Source organism: Panthera leo, chromosome D2 (assembly GCF_018350215.1).
Source record: "Panthera leo isolate Ple1 chromosome D2, P.leo_Ple1_pat1.1, whole genome shotgun sequence".
In the NCBI taxonomy this organism is placed as follows: Eukaryota; Metazoa; Chordata; class Mammalia; order Carnivora; family Felidae; genus Panthera; species Panthera leo.
This window is the reverse complement of record NC_056689.1, coordinates 67,617,616-67,636,871: the sequence shown is the minus strand read 5'-3', so window position 1 is coordinate 67,636,871 and position 19,256 is coordinate 67,617,616. Positions and strand designations below refer to the sequence as shown.

Below are 19,256 nucleotides of genomic sequence, written 5' to 3'. Positions count from 1 at the left end.
TAAACAGAGGTCACAGGATTCTGGGAGGCCTTTTGATTTAAAGGAAAGAAAAGAGTGGCCCAATAGCCAGGGAAGTTAAGTGGCAGTGTCCCAGCCCAGAGGATTCACCTGAAAGAGAGGGCAGAAGCTCCAGCCTTCACCACGGTGTTCTGAGGGCCACGGTTCTCCTCCCTCTCTCTCTCTTTCTTTTTTTAAATTACTAGCCCCATTGCTGAGTTTATTTTTTTACTTTTTAAAAAGTGTTTATTTATTTTTGAGGGAGGGAGAGAGAGAGCGTGAGCAGGGGAAGGGCAGAGGGAGAGGGAGACAGAGGATCCAAAGCAGGCTCTAGGCTGACAGCAGAGAGCCTGATGGAGGGATGGACCCCGCGAACCGTGGGATCATGACCTGAGCCGAAGTCAGACACTCAACTGACTGAGCCACCCAGGCACCCCATGGTTCTCCTCTTGAAGCCACGGTCAGCAGAGTGGAAAGAGCCCAGGTCTGAGAGGGCGCAGACCAGACTCCAAGAACCTGTGGAACCTGGGGAGAGTCAGCTGAACGCCACCGTTGGCCGGGGCCTCAGTTTCTTCAGGTGCCTGATTGTGACATGCCAGCAGAAGAGCAGGTATAAGGGCTGTGAAAGAGCAGGACCCGTGATGGAACTAAAGGAACGGGGCTGGTGGCTCCGAATGCCTGGATCCTGCTTCCAGACCGGGGCCGCTGGTGTGTGTGCCTGGCCCTCGGCTGGGCTTTGCTGCCGCCCGTCTGGTTAGCGCCCGCTGCCCTGCTGGGGGCGGCAGTGGTCGGAGAGCTGCCCGCACGGGAGTTGGGGGGGGGGGCGGCGTGGGAGGATGGGGTGGGCGGGGAAGGGAGACAGGGGCTGGGAGCAGCCCACCAGGGGAAGGGCCGCTTCTTCTTGCACAGAGGGAGACAGGCCAGGTCCCCACTGAGGCGCTGCGTGTGACCACGAGTCCGGGCTTCCTTCGCTTTCCTGCCTCGGCCTCCCAGAGCGGAGACAGACCTACGCGCACAGGAGACCCTGTCATAGAGCAGCAGCTTAGACTTGTAATTACAATTTTTTTTTTTCCGTGTCAAAAGAGCCACTTATCAGTGTGCAGCAGGGGGCCTGGAGGGAGTGGGGAGCCCGGGAGGCCTGCCCCAGGCCTGCCTTGACTGATTGCTCCTCTGTGGTTTGGGGCCTGGTTTTGGCAGCCTCCTCAGCCAGTTTTCTCTAACTGCCACGCAGAGCGCTGCCCTGCCTCCAGCAGTCGCCAGCAGGGAGGGGGCCTCCCTCGGCCCTCTGCCCAGAGGGAGGCTGTGTCCTTCCCTTCCTCACCTTCCTCCCGCCCTCACTGCAAGGGACAGAAAAGCGGCCCCTGCCCTGCCTGTGGGTGGCCAGCTCCCCCCTCCACCCCACAAACAGGCTGGTGGCGAAGGAGCATAAATGAAGCAAGGCCCGCCTTCATCCCCTGTTCCCACAGAACGGCTCCCCCCTTGCTGCTGCAGAACAGGGAGATACAGGCAATTGGGAAGGAAGAAGCACTACCCGGAGACCATGCGGAGCAGGCACAGGCCTGGGATCAGAGCGGCTCCTTCCTCTGTCCTGCCCCAGACGCTGGCTGGGCCAGCTGGGTGGTCCCAGCATAGAAACCTGGGGTCTCACTGCAGGCCCCGGGGGTAAGGGCTCCAGCATCCTTCAAGTTTCCCCAGAGACCTTCTAACCGCTGCTCTGGGTCCCCCAGAAGGAGCTTCGCTGCCTCAGAAGCCACCAGAGTGTAAAGCTGGGCCCAAGCTGGCAGCTGTGGCCCCTTTCAACACAAGAAGCACAGCTACTGTGTGGGGGGCTGGTTCTGGGTGAGACTGCATTTGAACAAAGGCTCCCACTGCCAAAAAAACACAGAAACACAAAACGCAAAACCAAAAACCAAAAATAAGCTTGGAAGCCACGGAATAATGGAGGGAAAATAGAATTTAGAGTCAGACAGATCTAGCTCCTTGACTTACACTGTGTAACCTCAGGTACATTATTTAAACTCTCTGAGATTAGCTTCCTCCTCTGTAAAACAGAAATGATACCCCCACGAAGGGTGTTATGGGTAGCACCTCTCATTTTGCCTGGTGCTCAAAAACGGAGAGTTTCCAGACACATTTCTCCACAGAGGCCTTCTTGCCCTCTAACCTTTCACCAGGGCCGCCTGGAGAACCCAGACTCCAAAGGTTGGCAGCAACACTTCCCTGCCCCTGCCTGGTGCCCAGCGGCTGGGCAGGCGGTACCAGGTGGTGAGAAGACCGCGCTGAGGGAGGAGAAGCCTGAGGAGGATCCCCGAATGCCTGGCGACTCCCCCCTGAGTAACTGGGAGTTGCCCCGGGCACTACATGCCAACACCGTCTTGGATGCCTCTGGAATGTGAGGGCCACAAGTGACGCTACCGCGTCGAGAAAACTGTGAGCTCCCCACCCAGTCTGGAGCCACGTGGTCCTCCCATTTTTCAGCCTCTACTAAGGGAACGACGATTAAAGCTGCATTTGCTTTCTAATAATAGCTCCTGGCCCGGGCAATTCTAACTCGGTCATCCTAGCAAAGCCTGCGATGGGTGCAGGGGGACCTTGCGTTTTTGCAGACAATGCCCTTTGGTACTGGTAAGCACAGGCCCTGGCAGGCGCAGGCTGGCTAGGGTCACCCAAAGCTGGCCTGAAACACATGGGCAGTGCCCTCTCCCCGCCAGCCATGCCCACCCCAGTCCCTGAGCAATGGCACTTCACCTCCCTTTTACTCTGGATCCTGGCATTTCCCCTTCGCCTCCCTGCTCTCCGTAGGGACAAAGCCTGAAAGTCGTTCCCTGCCTCCCTAGAAGTCTCTGCAGTAGTGACCGATTCTGGAGGGTGAGGGTTATGCAGCCTGAGTGAGAGGAAACAGTAGGTCTCCATTACTACCTCATGAACGAGTAATAACAACAGACAACCCTTCAGTACCTCCTACTGGAAGATACTAAGACCTTACAAGTACTCATGCGTTTCATCCTCAAAATAACTGAACACAGTAGGCTTCTATGTTACTACCCTTATTTATTGATGAAGAAAGTCAATAAATCAATGAAAAGAGTCAAAGAGGTTGCTCATTGTCTCCTAGCCAGCTGGGATTTGAACCTGGGGAGTCATTTTCCACAGTTTGTGCTCTTAACCACTGCACAAAAATTGCCTTTCCTACATTGTGCTTCCTGTGCCAGAGGAACCAGAATGGCAGAGTGGTCTCAGATTAGAAGCCCCGAGTTCTGACCTGAACCTGATGTGTGTTCTTGGGTAAGCATCTGGGCTTCCATTTCCTCTCCTGTCAAATGCGGAAAATAGTACCATACCCCGACCCCCTGAGATAAGATAATGGGTCTCAAAGCTAACCGAAGACTACATTCAAGACAAAAGTACAATCTGTAAAAGGCCCAAACTGGAAGCAACCCAAATGCCCATCAAGAGACGAATGAATCAACAAATGTGGTTTACCTGTATCCACAATGCAATACTCCTCAACAATACAAAGAAGCCAACCATTGATCCACCCCACAATTATCAATGAATCAAAATAATTATGCTGGGTGAAAGAAGTCAGGCAAAAACAATGTATCCCATATGATTCCCTTTCTATGAAATTCTAAAATGCAAACTAATATTTAGTGACAGAAAGCAGATCAGTAGTTACCTGGGGACTGAGGTGTGGGGAGGGAGGAATTACAAAGGAGCACCAGCAAATTTAAGAAGTGATGAATACGTTCGCTCTCTAATTGTGGTAAGGGTCTCACAGATGTACGTATATGTCAAAACTGATCAACTGTACACCTTACGTATGTGCACTTCATTAACGTCAATTATATTTCATTAGAGCTGTTTTTAAAAACAGAATGAGATCCCATTTTCCTAACAGGTTGGTAAAGATTAAAAACTGATGACATCCAATGTTGGTAAGGAAGCGGAGAATGAGAATCCTCACTCCAGCAGTGAAAACTGGTATAATCTTTATGGAGCGCAATTTAGCAGCAATTATGAAAATGTGAAATGCAAATATATCTGATGCCACCCCCCCACCCCCCCCGCCCCGCAATCCCATGGTCTAGGACGCTGTCCTACAGAAACCCAGGCATGCACACAAATGTAAGAGCATGTCTGGAAGGCAGCAGAGCATAGAGGCGGCAGGGCCCCATGAGTCAAACTACTGGGATTTGAATCCTGGCTCCAATCTTTGCTAATCATCACCTTTGTAATTCCGCATCTGAGATTCCTAGCCTATAAAATAAGGATGAAAATATTACGTACCTCATAGGTGTTTTGAGAGAGTTACATGAGGTAAGCACTAGCAATGGTGCCTGCATGGTAAATCATAAAAATAAAAGCTTAACTATTATAGCACTTTAATAATGGGAAAAGAAACTGACAATATCCTAAGTGTTCACCAGGAGAGAAATGGATAAGTAATTTATGGTGTACATCTTTTAGGATGGAATATGTGTGCTGGTTCAGAAGAATGCATTCTCTGTGTACTGATGTGAAGAGATCTCTAAGACCCACTGTTAAGTTAAAAAAGCAAATTGGAAGGGCGCTTGGGTGGCTCAGTCGGTTGAGTGTCCGACTCTTGATTTCTGCTCAGGTCATGGGCCGGGGGTCGTGGGATCGAGCCCCGTGTTAGGCTCTGTGTTGAATGTGGAGCCTGCTTAATAAGATTCTTTCTCCCTTTGCCCCTTTCCCCTGCTTGCACTCTCTCACTCTCTCTCATAAAAAAAATTTTTTTTTAATTAAATTAAAGGGGGTGGGGGTGCCTGGATGGCTCAGTTGGTTAAACGTCTGACTTTGGCTCAGGTCATGATCTCCCAGTTCTTGAGTTCAAGCCCCATGTCAGGCTCTGTGCTGACAGCTCGGAGCCTGGAGCCTGCTTCAGATTCTGTGTCTCCCTCTCTGCCCCTTCCCTGCTCACACTCCGTCTCTCAAAAATAAATAAACATTAACAATTAAAAAAAAAAAAAGCAAACTGTAGAACATTCTGTGTATAGTGTGATCTAGCCCGTGGGTATGATCATGGCTACCTCTGGAGCTGGGGAGAAAACTGGAGGGAAGAGACACAACATTTAACATATACTTTATATGGCCCTTATTTAAAAAAATTTTTTTTAACATTTATTCATTTTTTGATAGAGAGACAGAGCACGAGTGGGGGAAGGGCAGAGAGAGAAGGAGACACAGAATCCAAAGCAGGCTCCAGGCTCTGAGCTGACAGCACAGAGCCTGACACGGGGCTCGAGCTCACGGACTGTGAGATCATGACCTGAGCTGAAGTCGGACACTTAACCGACTGAGCCACCCACGTGCCCCTATATGGCTCTTAGTTTTTAAATTTGTCATAATAATCTTTCACACTTTTGGGAATGAAAAATAATAAAAGAGACGTGAATTACAAGGTAGCAGAACTTATTCTTAACTTTTGCTTGTGTGGGTCATACAGATTCCAAGTTCTTGGAGACTTGTGTTACATTTCTCAACTGCCCCAGAGTGCTCTGCATGGTGCCATGTTATCTAGTAAGCGCTGCTCAGTACCAAGGAGTACTCTATGAAAATGGAGCATTTGGAGGACAAAAACAGTAAGAAATGTTTAAAAGGAGATGAAAACAAAAAGAGAAACCTGATGGAAAGGGTGAGCATCTGTACTGACCAGCCTCTCCCTGAATAAGCAGACATGTGGTCATTGGTCATCACATAACCCATTCTTCTCGTGCTTCCTTGTGACGCCTTCCCAAATGACACCTGCCTAAGCGCTCTCTCAAGCAGCTGCTACTTCTCCTTTGTCTCATTGCTTTCCAACCTCTCAAAGTCAAAGCAAAGACTCAAAGATGATGTGGAGTGGGAGTCACTGGGTTAGCGATAGCGTCAGAAGCTCCCAGGTGCCCTCACTCTGCCCTGAGACTTTAGTTAACTCTCCCCTTTGAAAATGTTTCCTAGTTGATTTATTATTTTTTTTTATTTTTTTATTTTTTTTTTGAGACAGAGAGAGACAGAGCATGAGCAGGGGAGGGACAGAGAGACAGGGAGACACAGAATCCGAAGCAGGCTCCAGGCTCTGAGCTGTCAGCACAGAGCCCGACGCGGGGCTCGAATTCATGGTCTGTGAGATCATGACCTGAGCTGAAGTCGGATGCTTACCCGACTGGGCCACCCAGGCGCCCCTGATTTATTATTAACCTCCCTTCCCATCCCCCTCCAACACTTCCACCATTAAAACACCAGTGATCCAAGTCAATCCCATATTATAGGTGAAAACACTAAGGCTCAGGAACCCCAACCTATCATTCCCTGTCAGGCCTCTGCATTTGCACATTCCCTGCCCGAGGCCCGAGCCACCCCCTTCTCATTGCCCCCTACCAACTGGTCCCCTGGATCCCCAATCTCCATTCTGCCTGTGGCTGGGTTGACTGCCAGGTGGGTTCTGACAGTACCTTCCACTCCAAGGGCCTCCAAGAAAAGTAGTTTTACCTCCCAATCTTTCTCTCTTTCTTTTATTGACTTGTTAATGAAGGACTTGTAGTGACTGGGGAAAAAAAATCAAAATACATCCTGGGGATGGGTTGTCTGAGATTACGCAGTCATCCAATAAGTAGAATAGGAAGGAAAGGGGACCACGTCTCTCTCTGTTCAATGCTCCTTCCGTCAACTATATTGTATCTGCCCCAAATGCAGTCTCTTCAGCATCATTGCCTCACAGAAGCTCGTCCTTCAAAGAACAAACAAATGTTTTGGGAAGGGTTGGGATAGGGAAGCCAGTAGCTGAAGAAGTTCATTTCTGCTGACTTTGGGCAGCCACTGGGGCCTCTGATCCCTGCCTGAATAAAGCCGTATGGTCAGAAACAAAGCATTCCCAAATAGGGAAATCAAGTCCTTGCTCTGGCTCCCAGGGCAATGCTGCTCAAGGCCTGATACCATGAGGTATCTGGTCTATCATGGGAGAACGAAATTGCAAGAAACTTTAAAGATACGCACCTTGCGTGTCTCGGTCATTACGTCAGACATTAAACACAACAACAAAATGACAAAAAACCCTCTGGAGCTCCTAGGTGTGTCCGTGGAGCGATCATTTCCTGGAGCTGAATTCTCAGGAAGGACTGTGTACTTCACCTACCTAGGGGAATGCTAAGTTCACTGAACACATCCTCGGGCTCCCAGGAAGGCAAAGAGAGGGGCTGTTTCAGCTCCACTTCCGTGTATTCCGGTGACCTCACATCCAAAGATTTTACTTCCATGTACCTGGAGTTTTCTGCAAAACATGAGCCAAGGCAGAGAACTAATGAAGCACAACAGACCTCAAAGATTCCCTGCAATTCTATTCTTGCACTGTGTGATCAGGAATGGTCCCTTGCACGGCTTAATAACACGAAGCTAGGGCAAGGACTGCTAATTAGGTCCAAAATGCTGTAATTAAGAGTTTGCTCTGCTGCCAAAAAGAATGCCACACCTACGAACCCTTGGCAAACCTTTGCACTGGGTCTGTGGGGGATGGGCTGTTGCCCCTTTGGGCTGGGAGGATCCCTACCTTGCCCCCCAACTCACAAATCACTCCATCCCTGCAGGCAGAAGGGCAAAAATTGTGCTGACGTCTGTAGGGACAGAGGCTGACAGAAGAGGCTGTGCCGTTTCCACCCCAAGCTGGTACAGCAGTGTTATTAAATATGAACTCCAAACACTGGGTAAGCTAATAAGCCATTAACACCAGTGCATGTCGAGGCCTATCCGGCAAACTAAAGGGGTTCAATCAGGGCAAGGTGAACATTTTGCTCTTTCTTTGCTCCTGCCTTCTGTAGACACAGCCCGGGCCTCAGTGTTTCTCTGGCAACAAGAAGGCAGCGCGTGGCAGTTTCCATGGAGACTCGCAGGTGGAAAACAGCTCAGGTCAGCTTGACAGGGAGGAAAGCCGGAGCCTCCAGCTCCCTGACAGGCTCATTTGGGCCGCAGGGCGCTGGATGGAAATGTCTCTTTTCAAGCCTTTACTCAACGGCTTCTGTCCCCGACTCTCGGCCCCCCTACTTCAACCTTCCAAGTGCCACAGGCTTTCTGCGAAATGGAGCTCTAGTTATTTCCATGTGGAGAACACTGAGGGCTCCTCCTCCTCCTCTGCCCCCCCTCCCTCCCGCCGTGGCCCTTGATGGATCTTTGTTTCCACTTGGCAGAGAAGACAGGGCTTAGCCTATTTTAAACTCCGTCTCTCATGATGTCATAGCGCCGGGCACAGATACAACATCACCTGCAGTGGAGGCGGAGGACAGTCTGGGACAAGCCTTGTTTCACCACCAGGCCGTGGAAAAAAGGGGGTCTGCGGTGGTAGCAGGGGGAAGCGGCCATACCCCTCGGCAGCACCTTGATCCTAACCTCCGCCCGCTCCTGGCTGCTTTCTTGCCTCCCTGGCTGCGTTTCCCGCCCCCTCACTCGGGCCTCACAGAAATAACAGCCTGGGTGGTCCACCACTGTGCAGCCATGACAGGCTGCTTGCTGACCGGAGGACCCGAAGCCCCTTGGCCTGATAACTCAAAGCTTTTGCTACGTTTTAGTTGTCAGAGTCCACCTGGGCTGCCGTAAATTCAGAGAAGTCTGCCCTATCTGAGTTTGCTTCTCAGAAAACATGTGGCCTCCTATCTGATTTCCTTTACACCATTTGCCTAAAAGCGCTAAGGATTTAACCAGGCCTTTAGAAGCTGGCTTTCTGCACCGACTTTAATGCTGGCTGAAACCTTAGTCATGTTCCTTCCAGCCTGCACATGCCCACACACCTCCCTAGGTGAGCAGTGGTCCCATCAACCCAAGCGCACAGGAGAAAAGGGAGGTAGTTACCCTGGGTGGACACTCCTTGGCGAGCCTGGCTTTGGAGGTCAGTTTCGGTGCGGGGGCTGGCTTTCCCCTCCAGGGGACCGCCTTCACAGGCCCCATCTTCGGGGGGCCCCCCGGCCTTGCAGTCATCGAGAGGTGGGCTAGGCTGCCGGGCCCCCTCCTCTGCTGGCTTGGGGGAAGACATTTGCTGGAGTGGAGGGGCCGGATGAACATCGGAGCTCTCCCCTCCCTTTGCCTGCTTCTCGTAGCAATCTGAACCCTCCAGTGAGAGGTCTGTCTTACGTTCAGCTGGCTTCCGCTCAGCGTCCAGATTTAGGCCAGGCATTTCCACGTCCATGTCACTGGGACAGCTCGTGGAAGCAGAAGGCAGATCCTTGGGTGACTTGAGGCTGAGTTCCGTAGCCCCGTTACCTACGGGCTTCACACACTCGTTGGTGAGATCCTTGGTTACGTCCAGGTCTAAGGTGGACGTCACACAGGGACATATTTCTGGGCAGATTTTGTCCTTCTGGTCAATGGGCACAATTTCTTCCAGTTCTGGGATGTCTGGTTCCATAATAAAATCTTCCTCCTCCCCAACCTCGTCCACTGTAACCAACTCCTCCATGTTCGTGGGGTACCAGCTCTCCCCTTCTGCCTCACTTCCACTCTCCCAGTCTTGCTCCTGAACAAAAATGCAGAATAAGGGTCAGAGAGTGACTGAGAAGCAGGTCATAGTATTCAACCAGAGGGCGCAAACCTTGACCACAGGACCCCTAAAAACCAGAAAGATCCTGAGCACTCTTACTTCTGCCTGGGAACATTTGCTGGGCAATGAGGAGCTGTAACCCACTCAAGTCCCACATCACTGATTCATCTCTAGGTTGGGGCTCAAAACAGCATTTGGAATAAGCCCTTAATGCTTCCTCTACCATGTTTAAAACGGCCCAAAGAATTTCAAGCCCTGGTACGTAATAGGTGCTCAATAAACAGTTTTTAAATGAGTGAATGACAAACTTACAGACTCTAAATAAATCAACTTGCTGGAGCTATTTTCTTGCATGTAGGCCATCACTGAAGGTAACAGTAGCAAAGTCCCCCCAGCCCACCCCCACACTAAATCCCCCCAAGGTCCCTTTCCCAGCAAGGGTGCAACCTACACAGCCATGGCTCATACTCAGCCCCTCCTGAAACTTCTCTTCACGTCCCCAGCAGCCAGATTTCAGAGATCAACTTCCTTGCCAGTGATACCCATCTCTCTACCTCTCCTGACCAGAAAGACACAAAGCTGGCCACGTTCCAAACACATTTCTTTTTGCTGAGGCAGCCCCAACACTGTAAGTGGATGTTTTACTTTAATTAAGTCAAATAATCTTTGCAAGCACAGTAGATGTTTTGTTAGTCCCAGGGTCTGGGCATGCTGAAGTCAGGGCCCCAGCCTGTGCATCCAAAGCTCCCCTCTTCCCCCAGCCCCTCCCAAGGGACCTATTTTGGGAGCCTGGCTCTGAAGCCCGAGTCTTTTTTGGGCACATGTTTTCTCTTACGAGCACAGCCAAGTCGTTGGAGACTGAGGCAGAGCCCAGGCATATGGTAAAGAGCTCCTTAGTAAAAACTATGCAAAGATCCCAGGGAAAACCATTCTCCCAAAACCATTCTGGCTTCATTCGTGGAATCACAGGTGGGGTGTTGGACACATCCGTGCAGCGAGCGGGGCATCACAGGGCAGGATGGGGACTCCAGAGACGTGGTGCCCAATTGCCATCATGCACATGCGGCTCTACGCAAACTTTACCTTTGTCCTTGTGTCCTCAGCATCAGAGGATTCTGTTTCTTTCTCCTGCCTGCCCACTGATGCGGTGCTTTCTTCCATGCCCTCCTGCTCCTCTTTTCCAGCCTTACCAAAGGAAGAACAGAACAAACCAAATCAACAGTGAGCAGTGGCAGAGAAAAGAGGGAGTGCCAAGAGAAAATGATGCTGAGCACAGCTAACAGTCCCCAAGTGTGTTTTCACAGACACCATTTCCTTTATCCTCACAAAAACCCCTCGGAGGCAGGTGCTATGATCTTCATTTTACAGATCGGGAAATTAAGGCTCAGAGAGGTTAAGTAACTTGCTCAAAGTCACACAGACAAAGGAGGCACAGAAATGTCTTAATGGATGGACTGATGTCTTTAGCGGGGCAGAAATCCCTGGCAAACTGGGTGCTTTTCATTGTTATGAAACCTACAGACAGGAGAAGTAAAGGGACCAAGGGTGAACTGGCCCTGGGGTTAACAATCATCAAGGTGACATCTCCCCCAAAGATCTGTTGCGGCCATAGAAGTCCCATCCAGGGCACTTATGAGTAGGAAGGGGGCGGTCAGCCGACCAGTGTCCTCTCCACCCCTCGTTTGTCCTCTCTCTTTCCTAGAGCTACAGTCCAAACTAGCAATCCCCTCCCTTCTTCCTTCCTTCTATTCCTTCCCTCAAATTCAGTCCCTCATGATAGACAGTGCTCATGTCTGAGAAAGCGAACAAGTAGAAGCAGGTGTTCGGTTGGAGAATTAGTCTCTGAGCAGCCTTGAAAACAGGGTCAGCGAACACTCATCCTCAGGTCAAATCTGAGCTCCTTTTATACAATCTGTGAATTAACAAGGCTTTTCACATTTTTAAATAGTTGCATTTTAAATGATTACATAAGTGCCTACATAATATCTTCACGTTGGCCTCTTGGCCCACATAGCCTAAAACGTTTGCTGTCTGGTGCTTTGTAGAACAAGTTTGCCAAACCTCATTTTAGAAGTTTTTGGAAGATACTCTCCCCTGACTTAAACTTTGGCCACCAGATCAGTGACTCTTCCTGGACTTTCTCAGGGGCCAGCTGCATCTTCCCGACGATTTTGGCCGAGGTTGGCTCTGAGTAAGTGACTCTGGTTCTGATTTCTTACAACCGGACACACCCCTCTGGCGCTGACACGGAAACAGCTGGGGCAGGAGCTCAGAGCTGACTGGTTTAACCAGTTATTACCAGACAGGGGAAGAGAGCTAACATCCTCAGGTCCTTGCTCTTTCTGGTATTTGGAGCGGAAGATTCCAAGCTCTGCTCTGGTCTTCTAAGCTAGCCTAAGTGCAGAGCAGCTCCAAATGCCTTTTTAGCCATCAGAATCCATAGCTTCCACCAAAAGGAGAGGTCTTGTATTTTTATCTCCCTGAATAAACTACCTTACCCTCCCCAAGCAAATTCCTCCAGCCACGCTCCTAGGTGGACACAACAGAGCCCCCTCCAATTCCAGTTGGGAGAGGCAGGGGCAGCCTGGCCCGACGGAAGCACCTCACCATTTGCATCTAGGTGTTTCTTCCCGCAGGCAAAGGAAGAGCAGTGCCTTCAGTGTGCCCCTCGCCCTGGGATCACTTCAAGTGAGAGCAGCAGTTTAAGGGAAGCCGATAAATGCAATCAATGCACCCAGCTGCCCGCACCAGCTCACAGACTAAGATATTGGGCCCCAACTGTTGCAAGCAGAGCTCTGCCTCCACAGAGCTAGGCCTACGGTTAAACCACCTCCTAACTGGTCTCCCCCTTCTGCCCTGTAGCCTCCTCCCAAGTCTATTCTCCCCAAGGCAATCAAGAATGATGACTCCACAAGGCAAAAACTGTCCTAACCTCACCACACCTTCTTGCTTAAATATTTCATTTGTTTCCCTTTGCACTCGGGATAAAGACACAAATCCGTAACCCGCCTACAACCTTGCATGGTAAGGCCCGTTGACAAACCAGACCTATGTCTCAGCATTCTAACCCTGGCTGTCTCTGTTCCTGCAACACTGACCCTCAGCCACAAGGCCTTTGCACATGCTGTTCTGTCTGTTCTCCTTCCTTTCACTCAGTGAAACCCACCATTCCTTCCAATCTCAACAGTTGCATCTTAACCCAGGGAAGCCTCTAATTCCTTGCCACCTTAACAGTAGTATATACCTCCATCTCCTTCTTAGCACTTAACTCATGCCCTTCTACTCATCTGAGGAATTATTTGATTAGTGTGTCTTTCCATTAGACCATGAGCTCCTGCGATCAAGGGTCATTTCAGTTTTCACTCAGAACTGTAGTCCCAGTGCTAGGTGCTCTGTGGATATTAGTCAATACAAGGATGGAGACTGGAAGGAGGGGGTGGAGTGGTTAACTAGCTCACACCTGCCTCTGCAATGCTTAGGTCTCTGTCTAGGCTCTGAACTGAGCATAAGTAGTTTTTCTATTTCTCCCTTCTGTGGACTGCCTATACTGGGGGCTGCATTCTAGAGAACCTTGGGCTCCATCTGGCCTACAGACATGTTCTAGTCTATACAGTTTCTAAAATGTGGAAAAATTTCAGAGATACGTGGATTTTGGTGCTGCTCTTTAAAAAATGGGGGATCTAATAGCACCCGGCTTGCATTCCTGAATGGCAGCCATAGAACAGAGCTGAGGAGTGGCTAACTGCCCCCAGTAGACAGGTACCCCTTCCTTGGTCTGCCATGATTACTTCTTTCCACGTTGGCTTCACCCCTGTTACCAGGTCTGTGTCCCCTTCCTGGCTTCCTTTCTCCAGGCATCTGGGTCTATAACCCTTGATCACCCTTCCAGTAAGGTGGAGGAATGTTTCCTACCCATGTTCACCCTACTCAGTGACTTGATCTCTTTCCTTCTTTCTATGGCCTTGTGGTCAAGGTTGAGTCTCGGGTGTGGACTTGGCCACTTACAAACACTGAACAGCACACACACTGGCCTCTCCACCATGGGCACTTTCTCCGGACATCTTAGAGGTTTTGAATGAGCACAAGCTCATTAAAGCCCTATGACAGACCTGTGATCACACCCATCTCACCAATGAGAAAATTGAGGCCCAGAAGAACAGGGAGTGACCTGGTTTTCAGAAGCCAGGCCTTTGTCTCCAGAGTCTGGGTCAGTCATTCCTTTCTTCCTTCAGCAAATACTTACTGGGCACCCACTCTGTGTCAAGCCCTGATTTCGGGACTGGGGACATAGCAGTGAGCACAGCAGACAAAAATTCCTGCCCTTGTGGAGGTTATGTTTGGAGGCTGTAGGAGACAGACACTAAATAAAATAAAGACAGACCAGGGGACAGGTTGGACCTAGGAGAGTTTGGCAGGGAAGGAAGACAAGTGAGTTGGGACACTGTGGTTTTATGTTGTGGGATTTCTCTCCAGGAATAACCTTGGGGGGGAGCAGAACAACAAGTGAAAGGTGGGGAGGAAGGAGCCACGTGACACCGTCCTCAGCCAAGCTGTCTTCCATCTCCAAGTTCAGTCACTGCCTGTTATCTGACTCCTGTGGCAGCCCTGGAGGATTTGGGTCATTTTCAAGATTGTTATATACACTTTGAGATCAGTGAGGGAAAGTCTATGCTACTGATATTCCATCAAAAAAAGGGTTTGGGGCTTCCTGGCTCCCAAACCCACAGAAACAATCCATTGGGGACCCCAAGTCCCCACCGACTCCACTCTAGGGCTATTAGAGGCAGAACCAATTAAAGAGACAGAATGTGTGGAAACCCATGGGGCTTTCTGGGCATCTCTTTTTTGCATCAGGGCTGTGGGGATGACCCATAGCATGTGTCACCTTAAATGGGCAAACCGATGAAAGCAGGTGGGTGAAATAGTAGGAACAATATCGAGACTGAAGAAGAGTCTCAGAAATGTGGGTAGGCTTGTGAAGGGGCAGCTCCATCACTTTGCCATGGGGACACAGGGCGCTGGGCTGCTGGCGTGTGTATGAGGCCCAGGCTTGAGCCCTTGGCTCAAGGGGCTGCTGCTCTCTGTCCCTCTGTGACTCTTTGGAGGCACTGACCCATCACCAGCCCCTTAGATACCTCCAAGTGTAGACACACTTCTTAAAAACACCCTCTGGTTCACAGGTCCTCGGGATCCAGTTCAAGTCCTCAGCAAGGCACACAAAGGCCTTTGTGGACCCACCCCACCCAGGTGCCTAATCTCACCTCCTGAGCAACCCCTGCCATGCCAGTCAGGAAAAACCGTGGCTGACTTCGAGATGGGCGAAAAGACAACAGGGTGTTCTTTCCACGGACCGCTGGGCAGTTAGCTGTCCAGCACACCCTTTCCGGGGTGTCCCATCCTTAGGAGTTGGGGCCTTTTGTTATCTGGAACTATTTTATAACCCTGCAAACTACAGAAGACGGATCGTAGTGCAAATGATTCTTGTTCCTAGAGATGCAATTTTACCTGCTGGAGATGCAGCTGGCTTCCCGTGGAAAAGGCTTTATGTCTCTTAGCAAATTCATTTCGGCGTTCTCAATTGCCTTTCCATGTTGCCTGTTCTTTGGCTTCTCCTTTGACCCAGCTTTTACATCTTACGGATCCCTCGTTAATTAATGGGTTAAATAACATCTTTGACATGTATTCATTTTATGTTTGCACAAGAGCCAGGGTTTTACTGTTTAAAAACATTATTCTTTAATATGCCCTAAAGACACCGCCATGCTGAGTATCTCTAGGTTCTTGAAAACAGTCTTCTTTTCTCACTTTTGCCTTCGCTGCTTCCCAAATTGCTTTTGTCCCCACTTTCCATGCCTGGCCAAATGTCACCTCCTCTGTGCTGCTTTCCTCCTCTCCTGGTGCAGAAGTTAACGCCCACAGAACAGCCCATCCGCTACTCCACTCCAGTATGGGTCCCACCGACCGTAAATCACTTTTGGCAGCTCTCCTTCTACCATTAGACCTTGGTCTCCACTACAGCCTGGACCATGTCCCCTTCACCTTTGGACCCCCTGTGCCTAGCACGCTACCTGTCAAAGTGGCCTCCCACCAATGCATATAGGAGTGAATGCAGTAGTGAACAAAAGCGTGACTCTTCAGCGTCCATGGCCTTGAGAACTGGGCTCCTTATTTCAACTTAGTCACTGTCACTAACTCCTGAATCAAACTAGGAGACAGGCACGTAGGGTTTTTTAAATTGAGTTCCTTATGAAGCACCCCCTCCCCGACCTCCACGATCCCACTCCTACTTAAATGTAGGTGGTTTTGGGAAAGGAGGAAGTATAAACCAAGCCAGGATGTAAATTTTGTACCCAGAGTCCTCGCAGCTCACTGTGTGAACCGAAGTTATATAGCAGGTTATAAGCCCTTCCAGACGCTTGGATGAAAGGTGCCAGCCAACTGCCGAGCATTTTTATTACGGTGGAAGTAAAACACTGGACAGTGTCTAGGGAGGCACACCAAGCCCTGGGCACCCAGTGTCACGTAGTGGGTGGTGGCTGCTTCTCCTTTACCACCTCTCATTGAAGCCCCAGGCTCGGCAGATGCTTTTGGCAGGAGAAAGAATGGAGCAGACCAAAGATCTAATCTCCCTGAGCAGAGTCCGCGACGCCGCAGGGCGCCTCCGCTCCGGGCACACGGGTCCACAGACCGCCTTTGCATCATGTCATGTCGCTGCCTAACTTCTAGTAAAGGTAGCCACGCACCAAGGGATTTGGAGCCCGATCGCTCTGTCATTTCCTGACTGTGTGTCCTTGGACAACTCCCTTAAGCTCTCTGTGCCTCAGTTTCCTTATCTACAGCAATAATAGTATTATTTCCATTATTACCTCATACAGTTGCTGGCAAGATTAAATAACTTGACTGAGACAAAGTGTTTAGTACAGTGCCTGGCACAGAGTAAACATCCAATGAGTGTTCCATTCATTTAATAAATAAATGTTCATCATCATCATGTTAATATTACTGTCCTCGGGAACCTGCCTCTCCTTACCTGGGGAAGAGATTGCATCGTTACCTCATTCCCCGCCATTCTGCTTTCTTTTCTATCATCAGCTCCTTCTTGGTCTCTATCAGGTCTCTTGGTTCTGTTTTTCTCACTCTGCTTAGACTTGACGCTCTCAGGGGCCCTAGTGACCTTCGGCTCCAGCCCGTCTTCCTTGCCTGAGTCCTCGGGGTGGGGGTGTCTGCTCTCCCGCAGCCTGGCCTCCTCTTTCCTCCTGGACCTCCCGGGAGCTTCCTGCTGCTGCTTTACATACTTGTCCGATTTGCCTTTGGGCTCCTTCCGGTAGTAGCTGTCTTCTCGGCTTTTGTAGCCCGACGCGGAGTGCAGCGGGCTGGGGGACCCGGGCCTTGGGTGCTTTTCTCGGTGGCCCCGCCCTCCTTCCAGCCGCTCATCTAACTCCGCTTTGTCCAGTTGCCAGGGGTAGTGTTTTCGATCATGTGGCCACGCGTCTGCCCTGTCCCTCTTGTCCTCTCCATTCTCCCTCCAGGGGCTCGAATCTCGCTCTTCCTCCCTTCTGGCATAGGGCGAGTGCTCCCACAAGTCCCGGCTGTTGCCCCAGTCGGTGCGGGTGGGGCCCAGAGGGCTGTGGGAAGAGCTGCAGGAGGTGAAGCTCGGCGTGTGGGACCTCGGGGACAGTGACCGGCTCACCGGACTGCGAGACCGTGGCCTTTCTGGGCCGTATCTGTGAAGGAGCCAAGGAGTGTGTTTTATGATCTGCACGTCCCCTGCCCCCATGCACAGATATGCCCAGTGGACATACTGTGCACTTAACCCCATGTGGCCATACACTCTTCGCCACAACCGCACAGCCAATACAGAGAGTGGTGCAGGAGAAAGCTTTTCCTCCCCTCTGGCTTCTAAGGAGGAGGATTTTCCCAGAGTACAGTCCTGGCTGTCTCTGCCCTTTTACTCATTCTGCTTCTGGGAACTGGGATAAATAATTGGACTGGTTAGGCTCAACTCCATCTTTCTTCCTCTTGGAAGGAAGCTAAGCTCAGGGGACAGGCAACTCTCCCTCTGGATGTGTGGGGGTGGGGTGGGAGGGGAGGCGGTGGTTGCCCTGGTCTAGCCTGGTGGGCAAGGCTGCCTGACCCTGGGGTTCAATTAGCCAGTGTCTCGACTACAAGACCAAAGCCACAACTCCACCTGACTTTTACTGTAATGAAGGCAACCTCTTGGCCTCCATTTTTCTTGTTTGTTTCTCATCTCAGTTTGTTCAGGTCTTGGGCATAGTAGAAGATGCTAATTACTGGGGGGACAAGAGTGAGGAGGGCAGGCTCAGAGATTCCAAAACCAAAGAACTAGGAGGGCACTTTAGGGTTGGAGGGAACCTTAGAGCTCTGACCTGCTTGTGTTTCAGATGAGGGGACTAAATCCCAGGAAAGGGATTCTCAACCTGCCTAAGATTCAGAGTAAGTTCTTCCAGACGCTCCGCTGAAGAACTGTAGGAAGCATGATCCGCCTTTAAACGCATCTTTAAAAAAACCCCAACCAACCATTTAAAAAAAACCCTAACAAATAAATGGGGATCCCAAACCTGAGCAGCTAGATACATACAAAGACACACACACACACACACACACACACACACACACACACACACACACACACATACTCCCAGCCTCTCTCTCTGGGGATTGTTTGGTAATTAAGCAGATCTAGTTAATCACGTACCCATTATTCTAAAAGAATGGGCAATTTTCGTTTGGTTTCCAAATACAGAAAAACCAGACAGCCCTCACTTACCAGGGGACACCCAGAGGTGGCTCCCTAGGACCAGGCTGCCTTGACCATCAATGGGGAAACAGCCTGGACCCAGCCTGGTGAGAGCACTATCTGTGGCAGCCCCAGGTAGAACCATGGAAAGTGCAGGCCAAGTGCTGGCTCCTGTGGTCTCTCCCTTGGCTCTCCACAAGGGCTGTTTTCGTAGGGCAGCGACAGGGGGAAACTTGTACCCCCAACTTGACACGGTCCCAATTTCAGTTGGAAGAAAGGAGTTGGAAAACTGAATGCATTCAATGTTCAGAGTAGGTGACTGGGCAAGTCACTACTTTTGGGGGGTTCACCTACATTCCTGTTTCTGTATCTACATTCAGCTCATGAAAAACCAACAGCTGGCTCTAAATAGAACACACACACACACACACACACACACACACTGACTTTAAGGTTTTTTAGCAGAGGGTAGCCTTGCCCCAAAGGGCCAAATATCAACAGAATCCCTCCTATATTCCTTTCTAACAAAGGAGGTGCAGATGAGAGGAAGCCTACCATCTTGCATTTTCCTGAGGCTTAACCTGAGCAGCAGTTCTGGACGGCATCCGGCATGTGGAAAAGTAGGGCCCAGAAAGGCTGATGGACGGGGCAAGGGCAGGGCACAGTGTGACTCAATACCCGCAAGAATGAGAGACAAGAGAGTGTCCCAGCTGCCCAGAATCCTCCATGATGCCCAGAGCTGGGGCCTCACCTGTCTGCTTCCCGGAACATGTCCCTCTCCCTCTGGGAATGCATGTCCTGGATGATGGCAGCCACCGTTTTCCCGGGTTTCTAGGCAAAGTCAGAGAGGTCATCATCAGACCAGAGACAGCCATGCAAATACCAAAGGGAAACAGAGAGGACTTGGGTCCATTGCCCGGTCCACCCAAGGGGAAAAAAAATACCTTTTTAGAGGAAGAAGAAGTTTAATCCAGG

The 19,256-nt window shown here is 50.4% G+C and overlaps 1 protein-coding gene across 1 annotated transcript in view; it reads right to left on the bottom strand.

Annotated features, from left to right (window-relative positions):
* RBM20 (RNA binding motif protein 20) overlaps positions 1–19,256 on the bottom strand; it is a 59,059-nt gene that overhangs the window by 6,309 nt on the left and 33,494 nt on the right. The window contains exons 8-12 of the mRNA XM_042907803.1: positions 19,033–19,112; positions 16,554–17,247; positions 10,607–10,708; positions 8,839–9,499; positions 7,136–7,270 (exon numbers count right to left, since the gene is read on the bottom strand). Coding sequence (XP_042763737.1) covers positions 7,136–7,270; positions 8,839–9,499; positions 10,607–10,708; positions 16,554–17,247; positions 19,033–19,112 — 1,672 coding nt within the window. The remainder of the gene's footprint in view (positions 1–7,135; positions 7,271–8,838; positions 9,500–10,606; positions 10,709–16,553; positions 17,248–19,032; positions 19,113–19,256) is intronic.